A 20,825-nucleotide genomic window follows, 5' to 3' on the forward strand; every position below is an offset into this window, starting at 1 on the left:
GAACCAAAAAGGTCAAGGAGATTTGCTTCCGCTGTTGTATTGAAAAAAATAAGAGCAATAAACTATATGTAATTAGTTTATTGGGCATAAATTTTGTTTGTTTTTATTGATGTCTTTTAGTTTTACTGCTGATGATGAACATTGTATATGTGTTCAAAATATCCAGTTAAAAATTTTATATCTGTTCACTGTCGATTAAAGGTTTCATCCCTATTTTGAACTGTTATACTTTCGTCATGGAAAGGCAGTGTGGTCTTCGAAGTTATATCCGGTCCTCCCCCCAATGACACTGGATCCGGTCGAGGTTTAAAATTAGAGGTCTGACTTAAGAGGTCCTTCTAAATATGAAATTTCATTAAGATCCAATCACTTCTTTGTAAGTTAAAAATACCTCATTTTTTCTAATTTTTCAGAATTAACCCTCCCCCAAACGCCCCCAAAGAGAGCGAATCCATTTCGATTTAACCGTCCCCCCTCTATCCCCCCCCCCCAGATGGTCGAATCGGAGAAACGAGTATTTCTAATTTAATTTAATGGTCTGGCTGCCAAATTTCATCGTCCTAGCTTATCTAGAAGTGTCTAAACTAGCAAAACCTGGACCGATAGACCGACAGACCGACATAATTTGCGACCGCTATATGTCTCTTGTAAATGTCAAGTGCCATAAAAAAGGAGAAATAAATCTGGCTTTAAAAGTTTGCGACGTCCGATTTTCTTTGTTTTTGTGACAGCAAAACAGAGCTTTTTTTATTAATCATCTTGACACTCATTTATATTATGACTTTAAAAAGCAAACAATTCCAACAAGGTTGAACATGTAAAGATTCTGACTTGTGTTTTACCCAATAAAAGTACGGTGGTTGAGTTGCACGGTGGTTCAGTTGCATGGTGGTTCAGTTGTATGGTGGTTCAGTTGCACTGGAGTTCAGTTAAACGGGGTTTGGTTTGATGGGGTTGAGTTGCACGAGGGCTCAGCTAAATGGGGTTTAGTTGCACGAGGGTTCAAGCTACAGAGGGTTGAGTTACACAGGGGTTCAGTTGCATGGTGGTTCAGCTTCTGGGTGGTTCAGTTGCTTGGGGTTCAGTTACGAGGTGGTTCAATTGCAATGGAACCGGATGATGCATTTAGTACTTCATATTAATCATACATGTCTTGCTAACGAACTGTTACTAAGGAGCGACTCGGCCTAATAGTAGCCGAAAACCGAAAACGTAAAAAAACAGAATTTGTATACCAGTAGATACATGAATATCTTTGGATTCTTATGCCAATTCCAACTATATGCGATTCATAAAAGTTTAACTTTAAAAATCAAAACCTACGAGTCTGAGAAAATTGATTTTGAATTAAAATCAAGTAGTTGTGGGCATCAAGCCATGGCTAATTGTAGAAAAAGCCAAGACAGATAGTCCGATTGAGTGAGAGGCAAATCTGGCATTGACCCCCTTATTAGGATTGTATAAAAATGATGCCAGTTCATTTGTTGATAGATAAGTCTATTTGCCGGGTTTTTGAAAAGAAGAAAACATCCCCAAAAAGCCAAGCGATCTTGATAAAAATCTCATCATGAGATTCATAATAGAGAACCCGATTGTAGAGGTTTCAAGCTCATATATTGCATTGTATTGTATCGGATTAAAGACGCTTCTCAACTATTAAGGCTGTTGCGCCGGCCTTGCAGTATGTTGCTTCTGGTCACAGAACATGGGTTAAGTACCAGTGCGAACAGAAATCACAAGTTCTAGTGCCTCTTCAAAGTGACCAAAAAGATTGAAGGGCAACTAGCCCTCTTCCCACGCTTTTTCCCACAATAGCATCCGGTCAAAATCTTGTGAAAGCCATTTGAGTCAGCATACTTGAATATTCCAATGACTATACCTTTGAGATTGACATTACCGGTACTTGTGTATTATTCAGAACACACTCAATAAGTGAAGTTAGGTTCTTTCGTGAAACAAACTACGATGTCAGGTTAGGCTAGGTTATAAGTCATGTTGTGTCCATTGATGCACTGTTTTGTTGTGGGCAACAACCCCTTATCCTGGAAAAATATAATTGCCTCTTTTTCAGTCTTTGGCAAATCCCAAATCTTCGTTTCAAAATCCATGTTCAGACACTATCTTCTATCACTATGCGTAGCAAACTAAATTGAGTTTTGTCTTTGTGGCTATGAAACCGGATTTTCTCAGCAAAATTTTTGAGTGTGTTCTGAATTGAATTGAATCAGTTGAATAATGAACAAGTACCAAATATTTAATTAAAATGTACCTGCATCCAGTTTGTTTCACTAAAGAACCTAACTTCCCTTATTAAGTGTGTTCTGAATAATACACAAGTACTATATTGCCTCCCAGAGTCCCTGTGAAAGGGCAGTAAGTTACTCACTTTGCCTATTGTTCACCTGTAGTATTTGATTTTGGTAAATGTATTGGATGTTTTGGGGGAATTTTCTGTGGTAGGGAATTTTCCATGGGAAGAAATTTTAGGGGAAGATTTTACACGCGGAGGATGTATCCTGGCTTGATTTAAAGGTTAGAAATTAAATTAAAAAGACAAACAAGTTTTTTAACTATAAGTGAGGTGCAACACTGAAACTTAAAACGAAGTCGTTTACGAGGGGGACTGTCCCTTCCTCGAAAATGACTCTACGCTAAAGTTTAACATTTTGTCGTAATTCTTTAAAAAAAAACCATTCAAATACTAGAGTCCTTGAATTTGATTGAGAAGGTTTTTTTTTAAGAACTACAAGTCCTCGGCGTAAGGAGGGTTGGTTGTGGCAGGGGCAGCTTTCCTCATGTACGGAATAATTTTTCTTCGTTTTAAGTTTTAATGTTGCTACTTACTTAGTTGGAAACAAACTTTTTTTATTGATTAAGATTGAAGAGGTGAATTTATGTGCCGTGCCCGTGCATAGCCGTAATGCTTATTGAGAAGTTTCATTTGCATTTCTTTTTTTATAATTAACATATTTGTCTGCCTCAATAGATTCATGAATTTATTTTTTTAATTGTCATATTTAACGGCTTGTTAGCTCAGTTGGTTAGAGCGTTGTGCTAATAACGCGAAGGTCGTGGGTTCGATCCCCTCACGAGCCATTATTTTGACCTTCGTATGGTAACTCCATCAGGCTATTCTAGGGATATAGTTTATATCGAGCTAACAAATTTTTTTAGTAATCAATATTAATTTGCTTTCTTACACTTTTCTTCAGTCGAAGTATGCCTTTTTGTGGAAAATGGGGCTATAATCCAATGGGGTTTTGGATTATAATCCAAATTGATTATAATACAGCCTAAAGCGTCTAATCAACAAGAGCTCTGAATTAGTTAAAATCTTCTGCCAATCCAATGTTATAACTTTTGACAACATGGATGAACGTAGTGCCTTTTGATTCAGTTCAACATCCCCTGAAATTTTCAACTTGATGAATTAGGGATTTCTCAGATATTGCAGGTACGCCCTTATGACAACCTGGATGCGGATGGTTTAACCCTTCCCCCCTCAACACTTCCTGAGAATTTCAGCTTAATGCTCTTAGACATTCTTAAGATATTACAAATATGACCGTTTGACAACCTGGATGCAACCTGGATGCAGTTTCCTTTGATTGGGTTCAGCATTGACTCATAGTTTCAAATTTATGCCCTTAGTCTATGCTGATGTATTGTACATAAGACCTTTTGACGACCCGGATGCATAGTAATATTTTAATTAGTTCAACATTCTCCTCAGTATTCTCTGAAAGTTTCAATTGTGCCTTTAGCCACTCCTGAGAATTTTTCAGGTACGGCATTTTGACGACCTGGATGCGCGTATTTTTTTTTTTCTTAGTTTTTTTTTTTAGTTTAAAACTCCCTCAACAGCTAAATACCATTAGCCGTTCCTGAGATATCACAGATATAACCTTTTGACAACCTTGTAAGCATCTAGTGTCTTTTGATCTGGTTCAACCTCCCCAACAACATGCCCTGAAAGTTTCAACGTACTACGCTGTCCCGTTGCCGAGGTATTACATCTGTGTCAATTAGAAAACCTGGATGCATTTAAACTCTTTCGATTTAGTTCAGTAGCAATAGTGTAGTAGTAGTAGTAGCAGTAGAAGTAGTAGTTTTAGCAGTAGTAATAGTAGTAGTAACAGTAGTGGAAGTACCACTGATAGTAACAGTAGTAGTAGCTGTAATAGTAATAGTAGTCTTAGTAGTAGTAGCAGCAGTAGGAATAGGGCCTAGCCGAGTGGATGGCACTTTCGATTTGTAATCCTAAGTCCTGCGGGAGGAGGGCTCGATTCCTGGTGTAGTAAATCCTTTGGCTTTGGATTGGAGTAAGGAGTAAGTTGTGAAGTTTTGAGCGAACTTTGCAGGAGAAATTTTACATGGAGGGGGGGGGGGGTGGTTGGAGTAAGTTGGGTGATTTTGCAAGATCAGTTGTGTGTATACACAGATTGTATTTCTCAATAGTAATATCAGTAGAAGCGTTCCTAAGATTTTATAGGTTCATGTATTGTCGTTTGATATAATTAAGCATTCCGCTCATCATTCCCTGAAGTTCCACCTTAATACCCTTAGACTTTTCAGATACACACAGGACTATACATTCCCTCTTTCCTAATAATTTGAAGGAATAGATATAAAAAACGGCCCCATTATTCAAAGAATGATTAGCGGATTAGTAAACCAAACTTGAAATATTTTAAGTTATATCTATTAAAATTAATTTAAACATGCCATGCGTGAGAGAGTTTTTGGCTTTTCTTAGCAAGAACCTAGCAAAGAATGAACTACGTTCTTTTGGGAGACGTTGGTGTCATTACCTCACCACGTTCATGGATCACCTAGACGGTCGTCTGATTGTTCCAGAAGGGATTTGAGGTTGCTTTTGAAGTTATTACGTCATTTCTTTCTAAGTCCTCCAGCTGTATATCCACCGTAGACTATTTGCTTGAATAAAACTTCTAATGGGTGCATTTTCCCCATTCGATGCATTTAATCCAGAAACCTTAGTTGCCACAGTTGCACTTCCTGGAGAATAGACCTTGCTAACTAAAAAAAAAAGCAAAAAAGAGTTGACGTCTTCCTCATACTGAAGACACTTCAGTATTTTGTTTTTGGCGAAAACTATCCCCCGATAACGTGTTTTGATAATTGTTTGATATTTTATCGCTGCAACTATGATAATGTCAGGTTTCCAATGGGTAGCGGGCTGATGCTTCCTGTTAAAAGTTTTGAGACATGTAAATTTCAACAGTATACTTTTATTTCTAACTACCGTCATTTTCAGAGGATTTTAAAGCCCTTATTAAAGTTTTTTTGGATTTCTAATTAAAAATCCCATAAACTTGCTTTTTTCATTACTTTAATATAACAGGTAATAGAACATTTCCTTAGTCAGTGTTAAATGTATTAAGAAAATATGTTTTTTTTAATAATTGTGTTATTATTAACTGTGGTTTATTTTTTTTTATTTATTTTTTTTTTATTTATAGTATCAAACATGCCCTCTTTTCTTGATAAAAAAGCCACCTTGTATGTTAACAATGGGCAACTTGCATAACTTACAGCCCTTGCGCCAGGGGCTAGGGGTTGTTAACCCTGGAGCCATAGTTATTTAACCTTTGATCAGTTTTAAATGAAACGATCATCTCAAAATTATGGATCAAATATATTTGGGGAAAAAAGAGGGTGGGGTCGAAAGCCTTTTGATCATTTTTAATTCTGAAAAAGTGAACTGGAACTTATGATTTCTAATCGAATATGCACCCCCCCCCCCCCGGCCATGTAAAAATTTTCTCATAAAAGCTTTCTGTGTTACGCTGCGAGTAAGTAGCTTAACTTACGGCCCAGGAGCTGGGGATGGGGTTGTTAGGCCCAGGGGCATAGTTATTTGACTTTTAGACTATTTTGAAAAAAAGTATTTTTTTAAATTTTGATTCGATAAATTTGGAGGGGAAAATGGCGGTTAATAGGAAGAGGCTGACTGTCCTCTGATTACCTTTGACTCTTCAAAATTGAACTTGAAATTTCAATTTCTAATCGAATGAGCCTTCTCCAAAGTTTGTACTACCTTCCCTTCTATAAAATCCTTGAATTTTAACAACGGGTAACTTGCAATAATCTATAGCCCTTGTCCCAAGGAGTTTAATCACGTTTACTAATCACGTTTTATTGTTCGATTGGAAATTGAAAGTTTTAGTGCCCTATATAAAAGTCAAGAGTGATCGGAAGGCAACCAGCCCCTCCCAGGAAAAAACACCTTCTCTGGAAAAGACTTCCGGTAAATAGTACCTCGCCGGAAATACCCCCCCCCCTGGAAAATACCCCCGAAAAAAGTATCCAATAACTTTCGGCTTAAAAAAAGACTAGAACTGCCTGGGGATTATAAATAATGTCTACCTCCATCCTCCTTTCGTCTCTTCCCTAGAGATAATTCTGTATTTGTCCGAAGGCTCATTGAAAGTTGAGATGTTTTGGCATTAAAATACACGGGGCATCTCCCTCTCTCTTTAGCTGCAAAATAATCAGAGAACCCCATTGCCGAAGTTTAAGTACCTTTTAAGTTTTGTAATTTGTCCATTGCTAGCAGATAGTGTTTGTTATTGGAAAACATACGGACATTTTTTGCATGGGATTTTCTGAAGAGGGGAGAGAATTCTGGAGGATTTTCCATAAGAAGAACATGTTTGCACAGAGTGGGGGGGGGGCAAGACTTGTACATAAATTCCTTTCTTCCACTTTCCTTAGCACTCCTCACCTAAACTAAAAAATAACAGAACCCAAATAAAATATTCCAATTTGGAAAAAGATATTTTCCTCGAGGGGGTATTTTGCTAGGGAGGGGTTTTCTATGGGAGAGAGGGGGGAGCAAACGCCTAGACCTTTAGACAGTGACAGGGCAAAGTGAACTCCCATTAATAGACATACAAAAAGGAGAAATAAATCTGGCTTTAACAGTTTGTGACGTCCGATTTTCGTTCTTTTTGTAACAATAAAACAGAGCTTTTTTTTATTAATCATTTTGACCGTCATTTATATTATGACTTTTAAAAGCAAACAATTCCAACAAGGTTAAACATGTAAAGATTTTAACTTGTGTTGAACCCACTTTAAGTGCGGTGGTTGAGCTGCACGAGAGTTCAGTTATAAGAGGGTTCAGTTGCATGGGGGTTCAATTGCACGGTGGTTTAGTTGTACGGTGGTCCAGTTGCAATCTGGTTCAATTGCACTGGGGTTCGGTTACACGGGGGTTTAGTTAAATGTGGTTGAGATGCATGGGGGTTGAGTTGCACAACGGATCAATTAAATGGGGTTTAGTTGCATGAGGATTCAGTTACACGAGGGTTCAGTTGCGTGGTGGTTCAGTTGCTTTGAGTTCAGTTACACGTGTTTCAGTGGCTATTGAACCGGGTATGGCATTTAGTAGCTTACATTAATCAAACCTTTCTTGCTAACGAACTGTATGTAAGGAGCGACTCTGCCCAATAGTTGCCAAAACTGTAAAAAACGGAATTTTTTAACAGTAGAGACATGGAGGGCATTGGATCCTTATACCAATTCCAAATATATTCAATTCATAAAAGTTTAATGTTAAAAATCAAAAGGTACGAGTCTGCGAAAATTTGCCCGTTTTTATAAAAAGGGGGAAACACCCCCAAAAAGCCTCAATGAAAATCTCATCATCAGATTCATGTCAGAGAATCCGATTGTAGAGGTTTCAAGCTCATATATTACATTGAATTGTATCTGATTAACGACGCTTCTCAACTACTAAGGTTCTTGCATCGGTCTTGTAGTGTGCTGCTTCATCTGGGTTCGAACTCTGGATCCCGTGTTACCAACCTGAGATCAAACCCACTGCACCACCACAGGACAAAATACTAAGAAGTAATGAGCGCTACTACCGACCGACTCTAACTCGTGTTTGGGAGGAGAGTACCGTCGGTAATGTGCGGTAGTAACTAGGTTTCTAGCCCCTATCTACAAAAATGTGGGATTTGGTAACTTTGCCATAAAAAAGATCAAGGAGGCATGTTATTTTTTTTTCTTTTTGTTTTTCCCAGGGACTTTAGAGTCAAACCAATGGTCATAGAACATTGGGAAAGAGCCAATGCGTACAGAAAGTGTGTTGAATTTTTGGAAGGAATTTTCCATCTGAAGAAATTTTAGGGGAAGTTTTTACACGCAGGGGATGTAGCCTATCCTGGCTTGATTTAAAGGTTAAAAATTAAATTAAAAAACAAATTAGTTTTTTAACTGAAAGTGAGGAGCAACAATGTTACTTAAAACGAACATAAATTTTTCCGTGTATGAGGGGGACTGTCCCCTCGTCGAAAATTCCTTTACGCTAAAGTTTTACATTTTGTCATAATTCTTTAAAAAAAGAAACTTTCAAATATTAGGGTCCTTGAATTTGATTAAGAAGTTTTTTTTTTAAGAACTACAAAACTTCAGCGTAAGGAGGGTGGGCTGAGGAAGGAGCAGCTTTCCTCATGTACGGAATAATTTCCTTTCGTTTTAAGTTTTAATGTTGCTACTTACTTTCAGTTGGAAAATACTTTTTTTTTATTGATCAAGATCGAAGAGGTGATGTTAGGTGCCGAGAAAACTGATCCCGTGCATAGCTGTAATGCTTATTGAGAAGTTTCGTTTGCATTATTTGTTTAATTAACATATTTTTCTGCCTTAATAAATTCATAAACTTTTTTTTTAATTGTGGTATCCAACGGCTTGTTAGCTCAGTTGGTTAGAGCGTCGTGCTAATAACGCGAAGGTCGTGGGTTCGATCCCCTCACGAGCCATTATTTTGACCTTTATATGGTAACTCCATTAGGCTATTTTAGGGATATAGTCTATATCGAGCTAACAAATTTTTTTAGTATTCAATTTTAATTTGCTTTCTTACGCTTTTCTTCAGTTGAAGTGTGCCTTTTTGCGAAAAATGGGGTTATAATCCAATGGGGGTTTGGATTATAATCCAAATTGATTATAATACAGCCTAAAGCGTCTAATCAACAAGAGCTCTGAATTAATTAAAATCTTCTGCCAATTCAATGTTGCAACTTTTGACAACATGGATGAAAGTAGTGCCTTTTGATTTAGTTCAACATCCCCTGAAATTTTCAACTTAATAAATTAGGGATCCCTCAGATATTGCAGGTACGCCCTTATTACAACCTGAATGCGGATGGTTTAACCCCCCCCCCTCATCATTGCCTGAAAATTTCAGCTTAATACTCTTAGACATTCTTAAGATATTACAGATACACCCTTTTGACAACCTGGATACATAAGGTTTCTTATGATTTATATTGTATTGTATCGGATTAACGACGCTTCTTGACTACTAAGGTCCCTGCGTCGGCCCTGCAGTGCATTTCTTTTGATTTGGTTCAACATTGACTCATAGTTTAAAATTTATGCCCTTAGTCTATGCTGATGTATTGTACATAAGATATTTGACGACCTGGCATAGTAATATTTTAATTTGTTCAAGATTCTTCTCAGCATTCTCTGAAAGTTTCATCTACGTACCCTTAGCCACTCCTGATAATATTTCAGGTACGCCATTTTGACAACCTGGATGCGCGTAATGTTTTTTTTTTTTTTTTTTTTTTTTTTTTTTTAGTTTAAAACTCCCTCATCATTACCTGAAAGTTTGAATTAAATACCCTTAGCTGTTCCTGAGATATCACAGATACAACCTTTTGACAACCTTGGAAGCATTTAGTGTTTTTTGATCTGGTTCAACCTCCCCAACAACATGCCCTGAAAGTTTCAACGTACTACACTGTCCTGTTGCCAATGTATTACGTCATTGTCATTTAGAATACCTGGATGCACTTAAACTCTTTTGATTTAGTTCAGTAGTAATAATAGTAGTAGTAGTAGCAGTAGAAGTAGTAGTAGTAGTTTTTGCAGTAGTAATAGTATTCTTTATAGTAATAGTAACTGGAGTAGAAGTAGAAGTAGTACTGATAGTAACAGGAGTAGTAGTAGCAGTAATAGTAGCAGTAGTCTTAGTAGTAGTAGCAGCAGCAGTAGGAATAGGGCCTAGCCGAGTGGATGGCACGTTCGAGCTGTAATTCTAAGTCGTTCGGGAGGAGGGCTCGAGTCGTGGTGTAGCAAATCCTTTGGCTTTGGATTGGAGTAAGTAGTGTGATTTTGCAAGTTCAGGTGCGCGTATACACAAATTGTATTTCTCAATAGTAATATCAGTAGAAGCGTTACTAAGATATTATAGATTCACATAGTGTCATTTGATATAGCTCATCATCCTGCTCAGCATTCCCTGAAGTTTCACCTCAATACCCTTAGTCCTTTTACACACATCCAGGACTAAACATTCCCTCTTTTCTAATAATTTAAAGGAATAGAGACAAAAAAACGGCTAGCAGTAGAAGCAGTAGTAGTAGTTTCAGAATGTAATAGCAGTAGTTATAGTAGTTGTAGTAGAAGTAGTACTGATAGTAACAGTTGTAGTAATATTAGTAGTAGTCTTAGTAGTGATAGAAGCAGTAGGAATATGGCATAGCCGAGTGGATGGTACGTTCGAGTTTTAATCCTAAGTCCTGCGGGAGGGGGCCATGAGTCCTGGAGTAGCAAATTCTTTGACTTTGGATTGGAGTAACTAGTGTGATTTTGCAAGCTCAGCTGCGCGTTAAATGTGTTAAAAATGTTTTTTTTAGCATTAGCTGTGGTTAGCTCTTTACAATGTTACAGCTGTTGCTTCAACCATGATAACTTCCGTCTGGTCTCTTCAAACCTCATAATTTGACATAACTGGAGTCAATATAAAACTATTTTTGTACAAATCTTCAAAGAGGAGTTTTTGAACAAATTTTTTTTGAAACTAATAAAAAGGCCAGAGGCCATAAAAAATGGCACTTCTTGCTGCTATACTAAATGACTAGAACAAGTATGAAAACAGTTTTTTTTTTTTTGCATGCCTTTCAAACATATATTTTAGATGCAAATAAATTTGTAAGTCGTGTATATTTGGGTTTTTCGGCCCGAAAATTTAAGATAGGTTCCCTTTATACGTTATACCCTGTTATTGTAGTCCCCTTGTATTTTATGGATGGAAGAACCCCTTTGCTATACGATGTTGTAATTTATTTTTGCTCTGATGTGTAATGGTGTGCCTTGTTTCGTTACAGTGTCCAGTATCCCAAATGTTGATTGGTTTTAATTTACTGTAAGTGATGTTTGAAGAGGCTTCCAAAAGGATTTGGTGTGATGTCTATAAGAGCTATATAAGAGTGTTATATAAGAGTTCTTTTTTTGCCGACTTTTCGCTGGAGGGTCTTTAGTTTTTTCCTTTTATGTATTGAGGGAGGGGGTAAGTATTCTATTTTTATTCCGTCGGCGTCAGCTATATGTCAATTGGAGGAAATCTTTTTCTCTTTCTTGTATTGTGGCTTGCTGATGTTAGACAGCGATTGTTTTTATTTCAGGTCTATACATTAGATCCGAGCCTTCATGGGGACTTGTGTCTGTCAGGTACATCCGAGATGGCGATTGCTGGTTTCTTATCAAACCAAGTACTTAATGTTGATGAACTTCCTCTTAAGTTGGCTGCTGTTAGTCGGTGTTATCGAGCAGAGATTTCTAGCTCCTTTGATGAAAGGGGTATTTACAGGTTAGTAATTCACCTTGATTAGATTATAATGCTAGTAAAGTAAGGTTGATTAGGTGTCGCGTCAGTTCGGTGTTGCCGATCCTATTGCAGCTCTCATTAGGCTTCAGATGGAATTTTTAAAGTCAATTGAGTCCAGTAGCCTTGCCATCGTGATTCGTCCTAAGTGTCTTTGTGTATTTTTATAGTACCTAAGTTATTATTTCTTTTTTTTTGTTTATTCCATTTCTGGTCTTGTACCGTTTTTCGGATGGGCAATAAATTTATCTCTCTATCTTTCTATCTAGAATGTATCAGTCCCATGGGCAGAGATGTCAATTTATGATCAACATCTTTTTTTTATCTAACCCGATATAATTAAATACAGGCATATGAAGACGACAGTTTTGACAGAATAATAATTTTTAAAAAATGTTTTGTAGTTCGGATTATATTATGTTAGATTTTTCTTTCTTCTACAACAGCTAAAATAGTTTAGTACCTTAAAAAGCTGGGTGAAAGAACAAGAAACCATGAGAGAGGAAGACAGATTGTTGGGTACACACATCGTAAGTCATTCCGAGGCTGTGTACCAATTCGACTGTATGGTCCATTTTGCTGACTAGACTCCGAGGAATTTTTGTGGTTCAAGTCCAAAGGTCTTTCACTCCAGTAAAATTGAAAATATGCAGCTTGAAGGTGTTCTTTTTCCAACCCCCAAAGTAGGAAAATCTTCTTAAATTCCTTACTCCGAAAAGTTGTACTTCTTAGTAACTGTGATTGTTGGCCCAAAGAAGAATCCCACGAAGAAAATTTGGGAAGGATCGCTTAAAAATTCAGTATCGAGGCGTTTTCTCCCTCTGTAAATCTGTTGACCCCCCCAACCTTAAGATTGAACCTATATGTAAGCACGGTGTTATATTTTAATTGCACTTTGGTTGCCCAATGTTAAGAGATGGGAAGAAAATTAGTGTGAAGTGTTTTGTCTTATTAATCAGAAATTTATAATTTTATGGGGGAAAGGGTTATTATTAAGAAATGGAAAAGAAGAATGAACCACGAAAACCATGGCTTGATTTAACTTGACTTAATTCTCCTGCCGACTTGAAGCCAGCATTAAGAGAGCAGACATCATCCTCATGCAGGACACATGGTCTTGAATATCCGCGGATGCATTTTCAGGTCTTATTCCTGCCTTGCTTAGGGAATGATGTAGGTAATCTATTTATCACATACTCTGTAATTGAGTTTATTCCTATTAGGGAAATGGGGAAGAAGGCTGAACCACCAAAATAATGGCTTGACTTAGCTTGACTTAATTGTCCTGTCGACTTGGCGCCAGCATGGAGAGAGCAGACACCATCCTCCTCCAGGACATTCGGTCTTAAACATCTGCGGGTGCATCTTCAGGTCTAAATCCTGCCTTGCTTAGAAATTGATGAAGACTATTGGACCATCTCGTTCTTAGACGACCATGTGGTCTTTTCCACCCGGTGGCCATGGGGTTGAAATTGAGTCTTTTGGATGGAGTTGCACCCAACTTTCTCAAAGTCGATGTGATTCTTCGCCAAGTTTCTACGCTGTGCAATAGGACTGAGCGTACAGATGCATTAAATATCCGCATTTTTGGGAGGCTGTTGACAGCAGGGTTGTACCAAGTTTTGTTGTGTCTCCCTTGGATGGAAGTTTCCTTGGCGATCCGTGCGTTGAATTTGCTCCCGGCTGATCCGTCACCACAGAATGGAGCCGAGGTAAGTGAAGTCCTTCACGACCGCCACCTAGTTTTTGCATACTTCGACTGCAGGAGTAGGTGGTTGAGATGACTGTGGATCAATAAACATGATTGTCGTTTTGCTCCAGCTGATGTTGAGCCCAACTTTGCCAGCTTGAGAACCATGGATAACTGACGAAATCATAAGTAAGAGAAATAAAATAAATGTGGTATTAGAGCTAGCTGTGAATACACAGAATTAGACTGATTTCGAGGCAAGCAACTGAGTAAACCTTTTGCAACGTCAAGCTAAAAAAAGCTATTTTAGTGAGAAGTTCAGCGAGCCCAAATGTGTGATACTATAGCAGTGTGGCAAATTATCATTGAATTTATCGGGAAAAATTGCAGTCACTGCTAGAAATGATTGAGAAAATTTTCTTTCGCTGAGGAGAAGGACTGGAGTTTCGATTTGAAAATGCCCAGGTGATGAGATTGTACAAATTGCCAAGGGTATTAAATTCAATTCTGCCGTGAATAATTGTCTGAATTTTACGGACGTTTAAGAAAAAATTATGTAGCTACTTCCTTCCCTACTTAACATTATTAATGTATCCCCAACAACAGGAATGTTCCCAGATACCCAGAAACAGGCTAAAGTAATACCTCTGTTCTAAGGAGGTAATGGTAGATGCATCAAAAAAGTTAATGACACTGCGGCGTGTTTTAACAAACTCAAAGTGTTCGATATTAGACAACTTCTGGGTATCTGTTCCCAGGTACCCAGAAACAGGCTAAAGTAATACCTCTGTTCTAAGGAGGTAATGGTAGATGCATCAAAAAGTTAATGACACTGCGGCGTGTTTTAACAAACTCAAAGTGCTCGATATTAAACAACTTCGAGTTTATCAAGCAGGAATATTCTCGTATCAGGATTGGAATTGTGTCATTCCTGGAGTATTTTATACTTTTTATAGAGAAAATAGATCACTTGATAGTCACAGCACCCGCAATGTTGATAATCCAGTCAGTGAATACAAATGTGGAACTAGAGCAGATTTCTTGATCCTCTCGTTTGGAACACTTCCACAGAGCATTCGGGCATTGGAACACCTTCAATTTATTCAATAGTAAAATGAGTAACTTTCTTTTTCATAGATGTTTTGTTTTGGTTATTATTTTTTTTTTTGCATTTTTTTTTATATTTCAAGGAGAAAAATTGGTCATAATTTGTTTGTTTTGTTTCCCTTTTCCTTTGTTTTGTTTGTTTGCTACGACAGATATATATAGTTGCCCACCAAGTGCTTTCATGTCTTTCTTTGGATAATTTTATAAACAATCTTAAATTGAAACTAAAGCTGAAATTAAATGAACTGAAACTGAAGTGAACAGAACGGTAGTAATAGTAGTAGCTTGTTTCAGAAAATGATAGGATTCGGCTTTGTCAGGCTTGATTAGGATAATATATTTTTATTAAAGGTTGGAACTTCCAAATCTGCAATCGGCACTAAAACGCTTAGCCCCATCTAAACTTGATGTGATTTTTGCATTTACGATTTTAAATTGTTTTTTCATATTTGAGTTTGTCCTCTTTTCTTTGTTTATTTCTTTATTTTAATATTTTCTTTATTTGACTCAATGCTGTTTACGGGTCTGAGGTTCTAATATGTGAGCTTTGATTTCGCTTCTAACATTTCATCTTTTAGTAAGATTTTGTCTTTTAAGAAAAGCAATTAGATTTTATTTTCTATTTTCTCTGGCTTCTCAAAAATGATTCCTAACTTTTTCTGAAATATGTTCTTCACCGGTGCAATTTTCTAAAATAGATATGCTTTGAAATTTCTGTTCAAATTTCACAACATTTTTTTTTTTTTACTATTCGATTTAAGTAAAAAAGAAAGAAAAAAAATCTACTAGCGTTCCATATACATTCAACGTTCCGGAAAAATTGCGGCCGTAAGTGTTGTCGCCGAGATACAAGGTCCGCTCAGTAAAATTAAGGCCTTAAGCATACTTTTTTCATGTGTTTGACCCCTTCGAAGAAAAATTGAATGATCAGATCCTTCTCTTTTAAACTCAACTGATTTTATTAAACGCCTTATATGGCCATGCCAATCAGTGGCAGCACTTGTCACAATAAAAGACGAGGCATTAAACACGTAATAATCACAGCCATAGCCATCGTCTTACAAATTTATGTGCAAACTCGAAATAACACAACTAGAGTCACTAAAACCAAAAGTATTTAAATATCCAGCTTTCGGATTGAAGTTGGATTTGTTTGTATCTATGGAAGTTAATGTCTTATGGTTGGTTATACTTATGGTACATAATGTAAATAACATGTACATAACATAATGGTACATAATGGTAATGGTTATGTTAACATAATGGTAACTATGTTACCATAATTACCATTATTTATATAATTACCATTATTAATTACCGTGTTAACATTTTTATGTTAACACGGAGTTAACATAATGGTAATGGTTATGTACATATGGTACATAACATAATGTAAATAATTATGGTTCATAATGTCTATATGTTTGCATCTATGGAAGTTAATGTCTTATGGTTGTTTATAATTATGGTACATAATGTAAATGCCATGTACATAACATAATGGTACATAATGGTAATGGTTATGTTAACATAATGGTAATTATGTTAACATAATTACCATTATTTATATAATTACCATTATTAATTACCTTTTTAACATTATTATGTTAACACGGAGTTAACATAATGGTAATGGTTATGTACATATGGTACATAACATAATATAAATAATTATGGTACATAATGTCTATATGTTTGCATCTATGGAAGTTAATGTCTTATGGTCTTTGACAGCTGGGAATTGTTATTAAGAAGCTAATTAATTATGTTTATTCTGAAATTTATTTTAAAGTGAAACGTTTTGTCATTTGCAGTGTCAATTAATTGCAGAAATTGTTTAAGTAACGGTGTAGGGCTCTGGACCGGGGAAGTCCAATCTTTTATAATAGGGAGCCATATTGTCGCTTGAAATAATTCACTGGGCCACAGAACCTATTAAATTTCAAGATAAATGGGTACATAAAAGAAAAATTAAAAGCCGTTAATTTCATCTTCGAAAATAGAAAAAAAAAATATAAACATAGAAAGGAACAAAAATTTACTACCAGTTAGTGTATGGTGTTCAAAGGTTGTTTAGGTGTGACATAAATATCAAAAAATTTATTAGATGAAGTAAAATATTATTTTTTTTCCCATTTTGTAACAAATTTGCCAAAAAAAAAATACCAGTTGGATTGAAAATGACTAGCGGGTCACACAAAAATCTCCGGTGGGCCACATGTTGGACATCCCTATTCTAAACCAACGAAAAAATGATGTAATTTCTGTGAGGAGTTCCTGCCTTTTGACTGAAGCCATAAGAACTCAAAATACTAGCAGCAATAAAATCCGGCATCTTATTCTATCAGCAATTCAGCATTAAATGATGTTCCTTACTTAATTGATCTGTTAAAATTAAGACTAGATCTGAAAAAATTTCGATATTAAATTATGGTTTGCCAGTGCTTATATAAAGTAATTATTTAATAGTTTTACTGTTGGAGCATATTTCAAGAGTAAAACCGGGTTTGGTATTTTTAGGGTTCATCAGTTTACAAAGGTAGAAATGTTTGGTGTAACCAAGAACGACATATCACAAAGTGAAGCTCTTCTCCAAGAGTTTGTCGACATACAGTCAGAGCTTTCAGCCTCCTACGGAATACATTGTCAGTTACTTGACATGCCCCTCCACGAGTTAGGTGCTCCTGCCTACAGGAAATTTGACATTGAAGCTTGGATGCCAGGCAGAAATATGTTCGGTGAAATTAGTAGCTCATCAAACTGCACAGACTTTCAAGCCAGACGTTTAAATATTAAGTATGAAAGCGGTGAAGACACTTACTTCTGTCATACAGTTAACGGTACAGCCTGTGCAGTACCAAGAATGTTAATAGCTTTGTTGGAAACGTTTCAGAATCGGTATGCAGATACAATTAATATTCCAGAAGTGTTATGGCCTTATATGAATTATCAAAAGCTTTTAACGCCCCCTGTGTTTCCCCTCAAAATGAGATATATAAAATCATGGTAGAAGAAATAAATGGTTGTTTTTATTAGTTATGGTACTTATAAATTCTTTTTGAGTTTTTTGATGTTAGGTTTGATCTATGGGCATAAAGGAAGAGGTGGAACCTCCTTCTATAAGGAATGAGCAGGTAGAACCTTTTTCGCTGTTTATTCCCATAAGAAATATAATTGACAACAAACAGCATGGGTTTTAGCGATCTCCTTCTTAGGCAACTAACAAAGTTCGAAAACTAGTTTCTTGAAAATACGGAACTCAAATCCCTATATTGAATCGTGATTAATGCTAATAATAAAATGGCGTGACTATATACATTTTCTGTAAAAAAAAGTCATAACTAGAATAGCCATTGCTGGAACTGATTGGAAATGTTATTGTCATTTGGGCTTGAAGAAAAAGAATAAAATTAATCATATGCCATTTTGTGGCAAAATAACTGGATTTCGCCAACCAAATGTGCTTTTATTTACTTGTGTCTTGCCAAGCTGCAATGCTTCTGTTATTATGTTCGCCATCTATGGCTTTGCTAATAGAGATGCAATATAGATGACTGGCAATTGTATAGTGCAAATGATTTATACTTCATTTATATTTCCTATATCAAGTGCTTCACTTGTAATTCCGTTTTTGTTTGCTATGCCTTTCTAAACAAAGGAACCTATTGGGCTGAAATGGGGCTCATATAACCCTCTCTGGCTGGAGAAGATCAAGTAGTGGGGGACGATGGTTATAGTATATAATCTTGTTTTTTAGTGTTTGTACCGCATATGACCCTCTGTGACTGGTGAAGGTCAAGAGAGAGATGGGGGGGGTTCACATATTGGAATCACTTATTTGTGTTTTATGTGATTTGGCACGTGATTTATCATTGTTTACTATCTCAAGTTTTTAACTTGAAATCATAATCTAAAAACTACGGACAAGGTAACAAGTTATATTAGGGCCCCATTAAGGACTCAAAATGGAATTTTTTTTTCCAGAAGCGATTATTATATTTGGAAAGAGCATAAAAAAGGCATCAAATATTGTATTCATTTTCTTTCTAGCTAAATTGTATGAAAAGGGGAAAATTTAATGGTTTTTTTTTAGTGCAGGAGGAGGTCAAGAGGAGGTTTGGATAGCTGTTGGAGGAGTGGTACCTCTTTGAACTACAATTTTTGCAGTGGAATTATAGAAAATACGAAAAAAATATGTTCCTTTCATTCACATGTATACCATTAGTCAGGGAGGCCTAGTCTTGGTTAAAAAAGAAAGGACAGTTCATAAAAATAGTACTGTTAACTGCAAATTTTTGCCACACAATTATAGACATTACAAGAAAATACAATTCCGTGGCTCCAATGTCTTCCATTCAATAAGGGAAGTGCAGTAGTGATTCTCTATAGATTTTGTGCAAAAATAAATGGCTTGTCCCCATGAAACACTCACAGAAATAGCTTTTTATAGGACTTTTCACTATGAAACTCCATTTTTTTCCACGAGTTAAGTAGAATTTTAAAAAAAGTGGGTGTTCTTGCGCTTGAATCATCATCTTTTAAGATTTGTTTGTGTGATTCTATAGCGTAGTGGTTACCACTTTCACTTTACACGCAGTATACATCTGGTTCCATCTTGGATGGAACTGCTTTTTTGTTTTGCTAACATTTTCTTTTTTTACAGCAAGCAATTACGAGAGGCGGTAGGAAAAGGTCAATAGGATACTAGGCTAAGCATTTGTTGGGAGGAGGGGATATTGGAGTTTTTTTCACTGGACTTTGTCATTTTTACCTCTCCCAAATATGTTATCTTGGCAAAATTTTTGCGGTTATTTTCATGTAGTTGCCTCAATTGCTGTTTTGATAAATCTGAATAAATAAATTAAGAATGAATGAATAAGATAAATAAAGGTAAAATAATAATAAGTAATAATAAAAAAAAAGATAAATATAGATAAATAAATAATAAGAATAAAGTAACAATTGAGAATGAATAAATAAATTAAGCTGAATAAATCGAAAGTTTGAAACATTATTATTTTATATTCTTTTCTATCACACTCTAAGACAAATTGACTTGCAAAGTAGATTTTCTATGATAAAGAAACAAAATGCCAGACTTATCATGACAAAATAATTTGGACTTAGGTTAACTTAAAGGCGGGAAAATATTGATTGTATGCCAAGAAGTCTGAAAAAATACAAATTAATTTAGAAAATTAACTAATTTAGAGAATTTGATACTTTGCCATTTTTAATTTAAAATACAACATATTGGACGTAGTGTGACAAAATTATGTGGACGTAGGTTAACGTAAAGGTGACAAAATGCTGGGCCTTTGCCAAGAAGTGCACAGAAATTTAATTTACAAATTAATTTAGAAAAAAAAAATAATTTAAAGAATTCGATGACGTTTTGGAGAAAAAATTTAGTTGCTTTAATTTAAAGTACAACTTGTTGGATACAGTGTGACGAAATTGTTGGACGGCCAATTTAAAGGGGACAAAATGTTAGGGTGTATGTCAAGAAGTGCATGAAGATTTAATTTACGAACTAATTTCCAAAAAAAAATTATTTAAAAGAATTAGATGACGTTTTGTAAAAAAAAACATGGATTGCTTTGATTTAAAGTACAACTTGTTGGATGTAGTGTGACAAAATTATTTGGACGTAGGCCAGTTTAAAGGTGACCAAATGTTGGGGTGTGTGTCAAGAAGTGCACAAAAATGACTTTACAATAATTTATTTAAAGTAACAAGAAAAAAAATATCTTGGATTTTGATTTGTAAGTTTGAAGTCTCCTTATTTATTAGTTATTGCTATTGATTACTCTAAGACAATTATTACTAGTATAGTAGATTCTACGTATTAAAGTAACAAGGACAGGGAATAAAATATATTTGTCTGAATTAGTTAAATGACAAATTAGACAATATCTTAAGATAATTCAGTTTTAATGAGAAAAACCTACATATGTAGTTATGCAGTTTTTGATGGCGAAGGGCGACAAATTAAAAAAAAATTGGATAAAAATCTTCAAAAAAAGGCCAAAAACATAAGCACCAAAAAGCTTAAGAAGTTTTTGTTTTCCTTTGAGGGTGTTATTGTCTTTGGAAAGTGACAGAATGTTAATGTGTGAGTTTTTACAGACGAAGAGCGTTGCTAAATTAACAAATTAGTTTTGTATATTTATTTTCATGGTTTAGTATAAACCATTTAGCCACTTAACAGTCCTTGCTAAGTGGCCCAATCACTTAGCCGTCTTGACTAAGTGGTTGGTACGCTGGGCTGGGAATCTTTTTTTCTAGGTGCACGGGTTCGATCCCAGGCGTGGCAGGCTAATTGGTTTGGTGCGGAGTTCAGTGGTTTGAATCTTTAGGCTCAGTCAGATTTGACCAAGC

The 20,825-nt window shown here is 35.9% G+C and overlaps 2 protein-coding genes and 2 non-coding genes across 4 annotated transcripts in view; all 4 read left to right on the forward strand.

The window, feature by feature from the left end:
- The window catches only part of LOC136030999 (serine--tRNA ligase, mitochondrial-like), a 48,683-nt gene extending 31,204 nt beyond the window's left edge, over positions 1–17,479 (forward strand). The window contains exons 3-4 of the mRNA XM_065710160.1: positions 11,448–11,632; positions 16,965–17,479. Coding sequence (XP_065566232.1) covers positions 11,448–11,632; positions 16,965–17,454 — 675 coding nt within the window. The 3' untranslated portion in view covers positions 17,455–17,479. The remainder of the gene's footprint in view (positions 1–11,447; positions 11,633–16,964) is intronic.
- Positions 1–20,825, forward strand: part of LOC136031000 (arginase-1-like) — a 188,227-nt gene that overhangs the window by 19,490 nt on the left and 147,912 nt on the right. The window lies entirely within an intron of this gene.
- Positions 3,023–3,096, forward strand: Trnai-aau (transfer RNA isoleucine (anticodon AAU)). Its single transcript has one exon. It is a non-coding gene; the product is annotated as a tRNA-Ile (tRNA).
- Positions 8,719–8,792, forward strand: Trnai-aau (transfer RNA isoleucine (anticodon AAU)). Its single transcript has one exon. It is a non-coding gene; the product is annotated as a tRNA-Ile (tRNA).

Source organism: Artemia franciscana, chromosome 9 (assembly GCF_032884065.1).
Source record: "Artemia franciscana chromosome 9, ASM3288406v1, whole genome shotgun sequence".
In the NCBI taxonomy this organism is placed as follows: Eukaryota; Metazoa; Arthropoda; class Branchiopoda; order Anostraca; family Artemiidae; genus Artemia; species Artemia franciscana.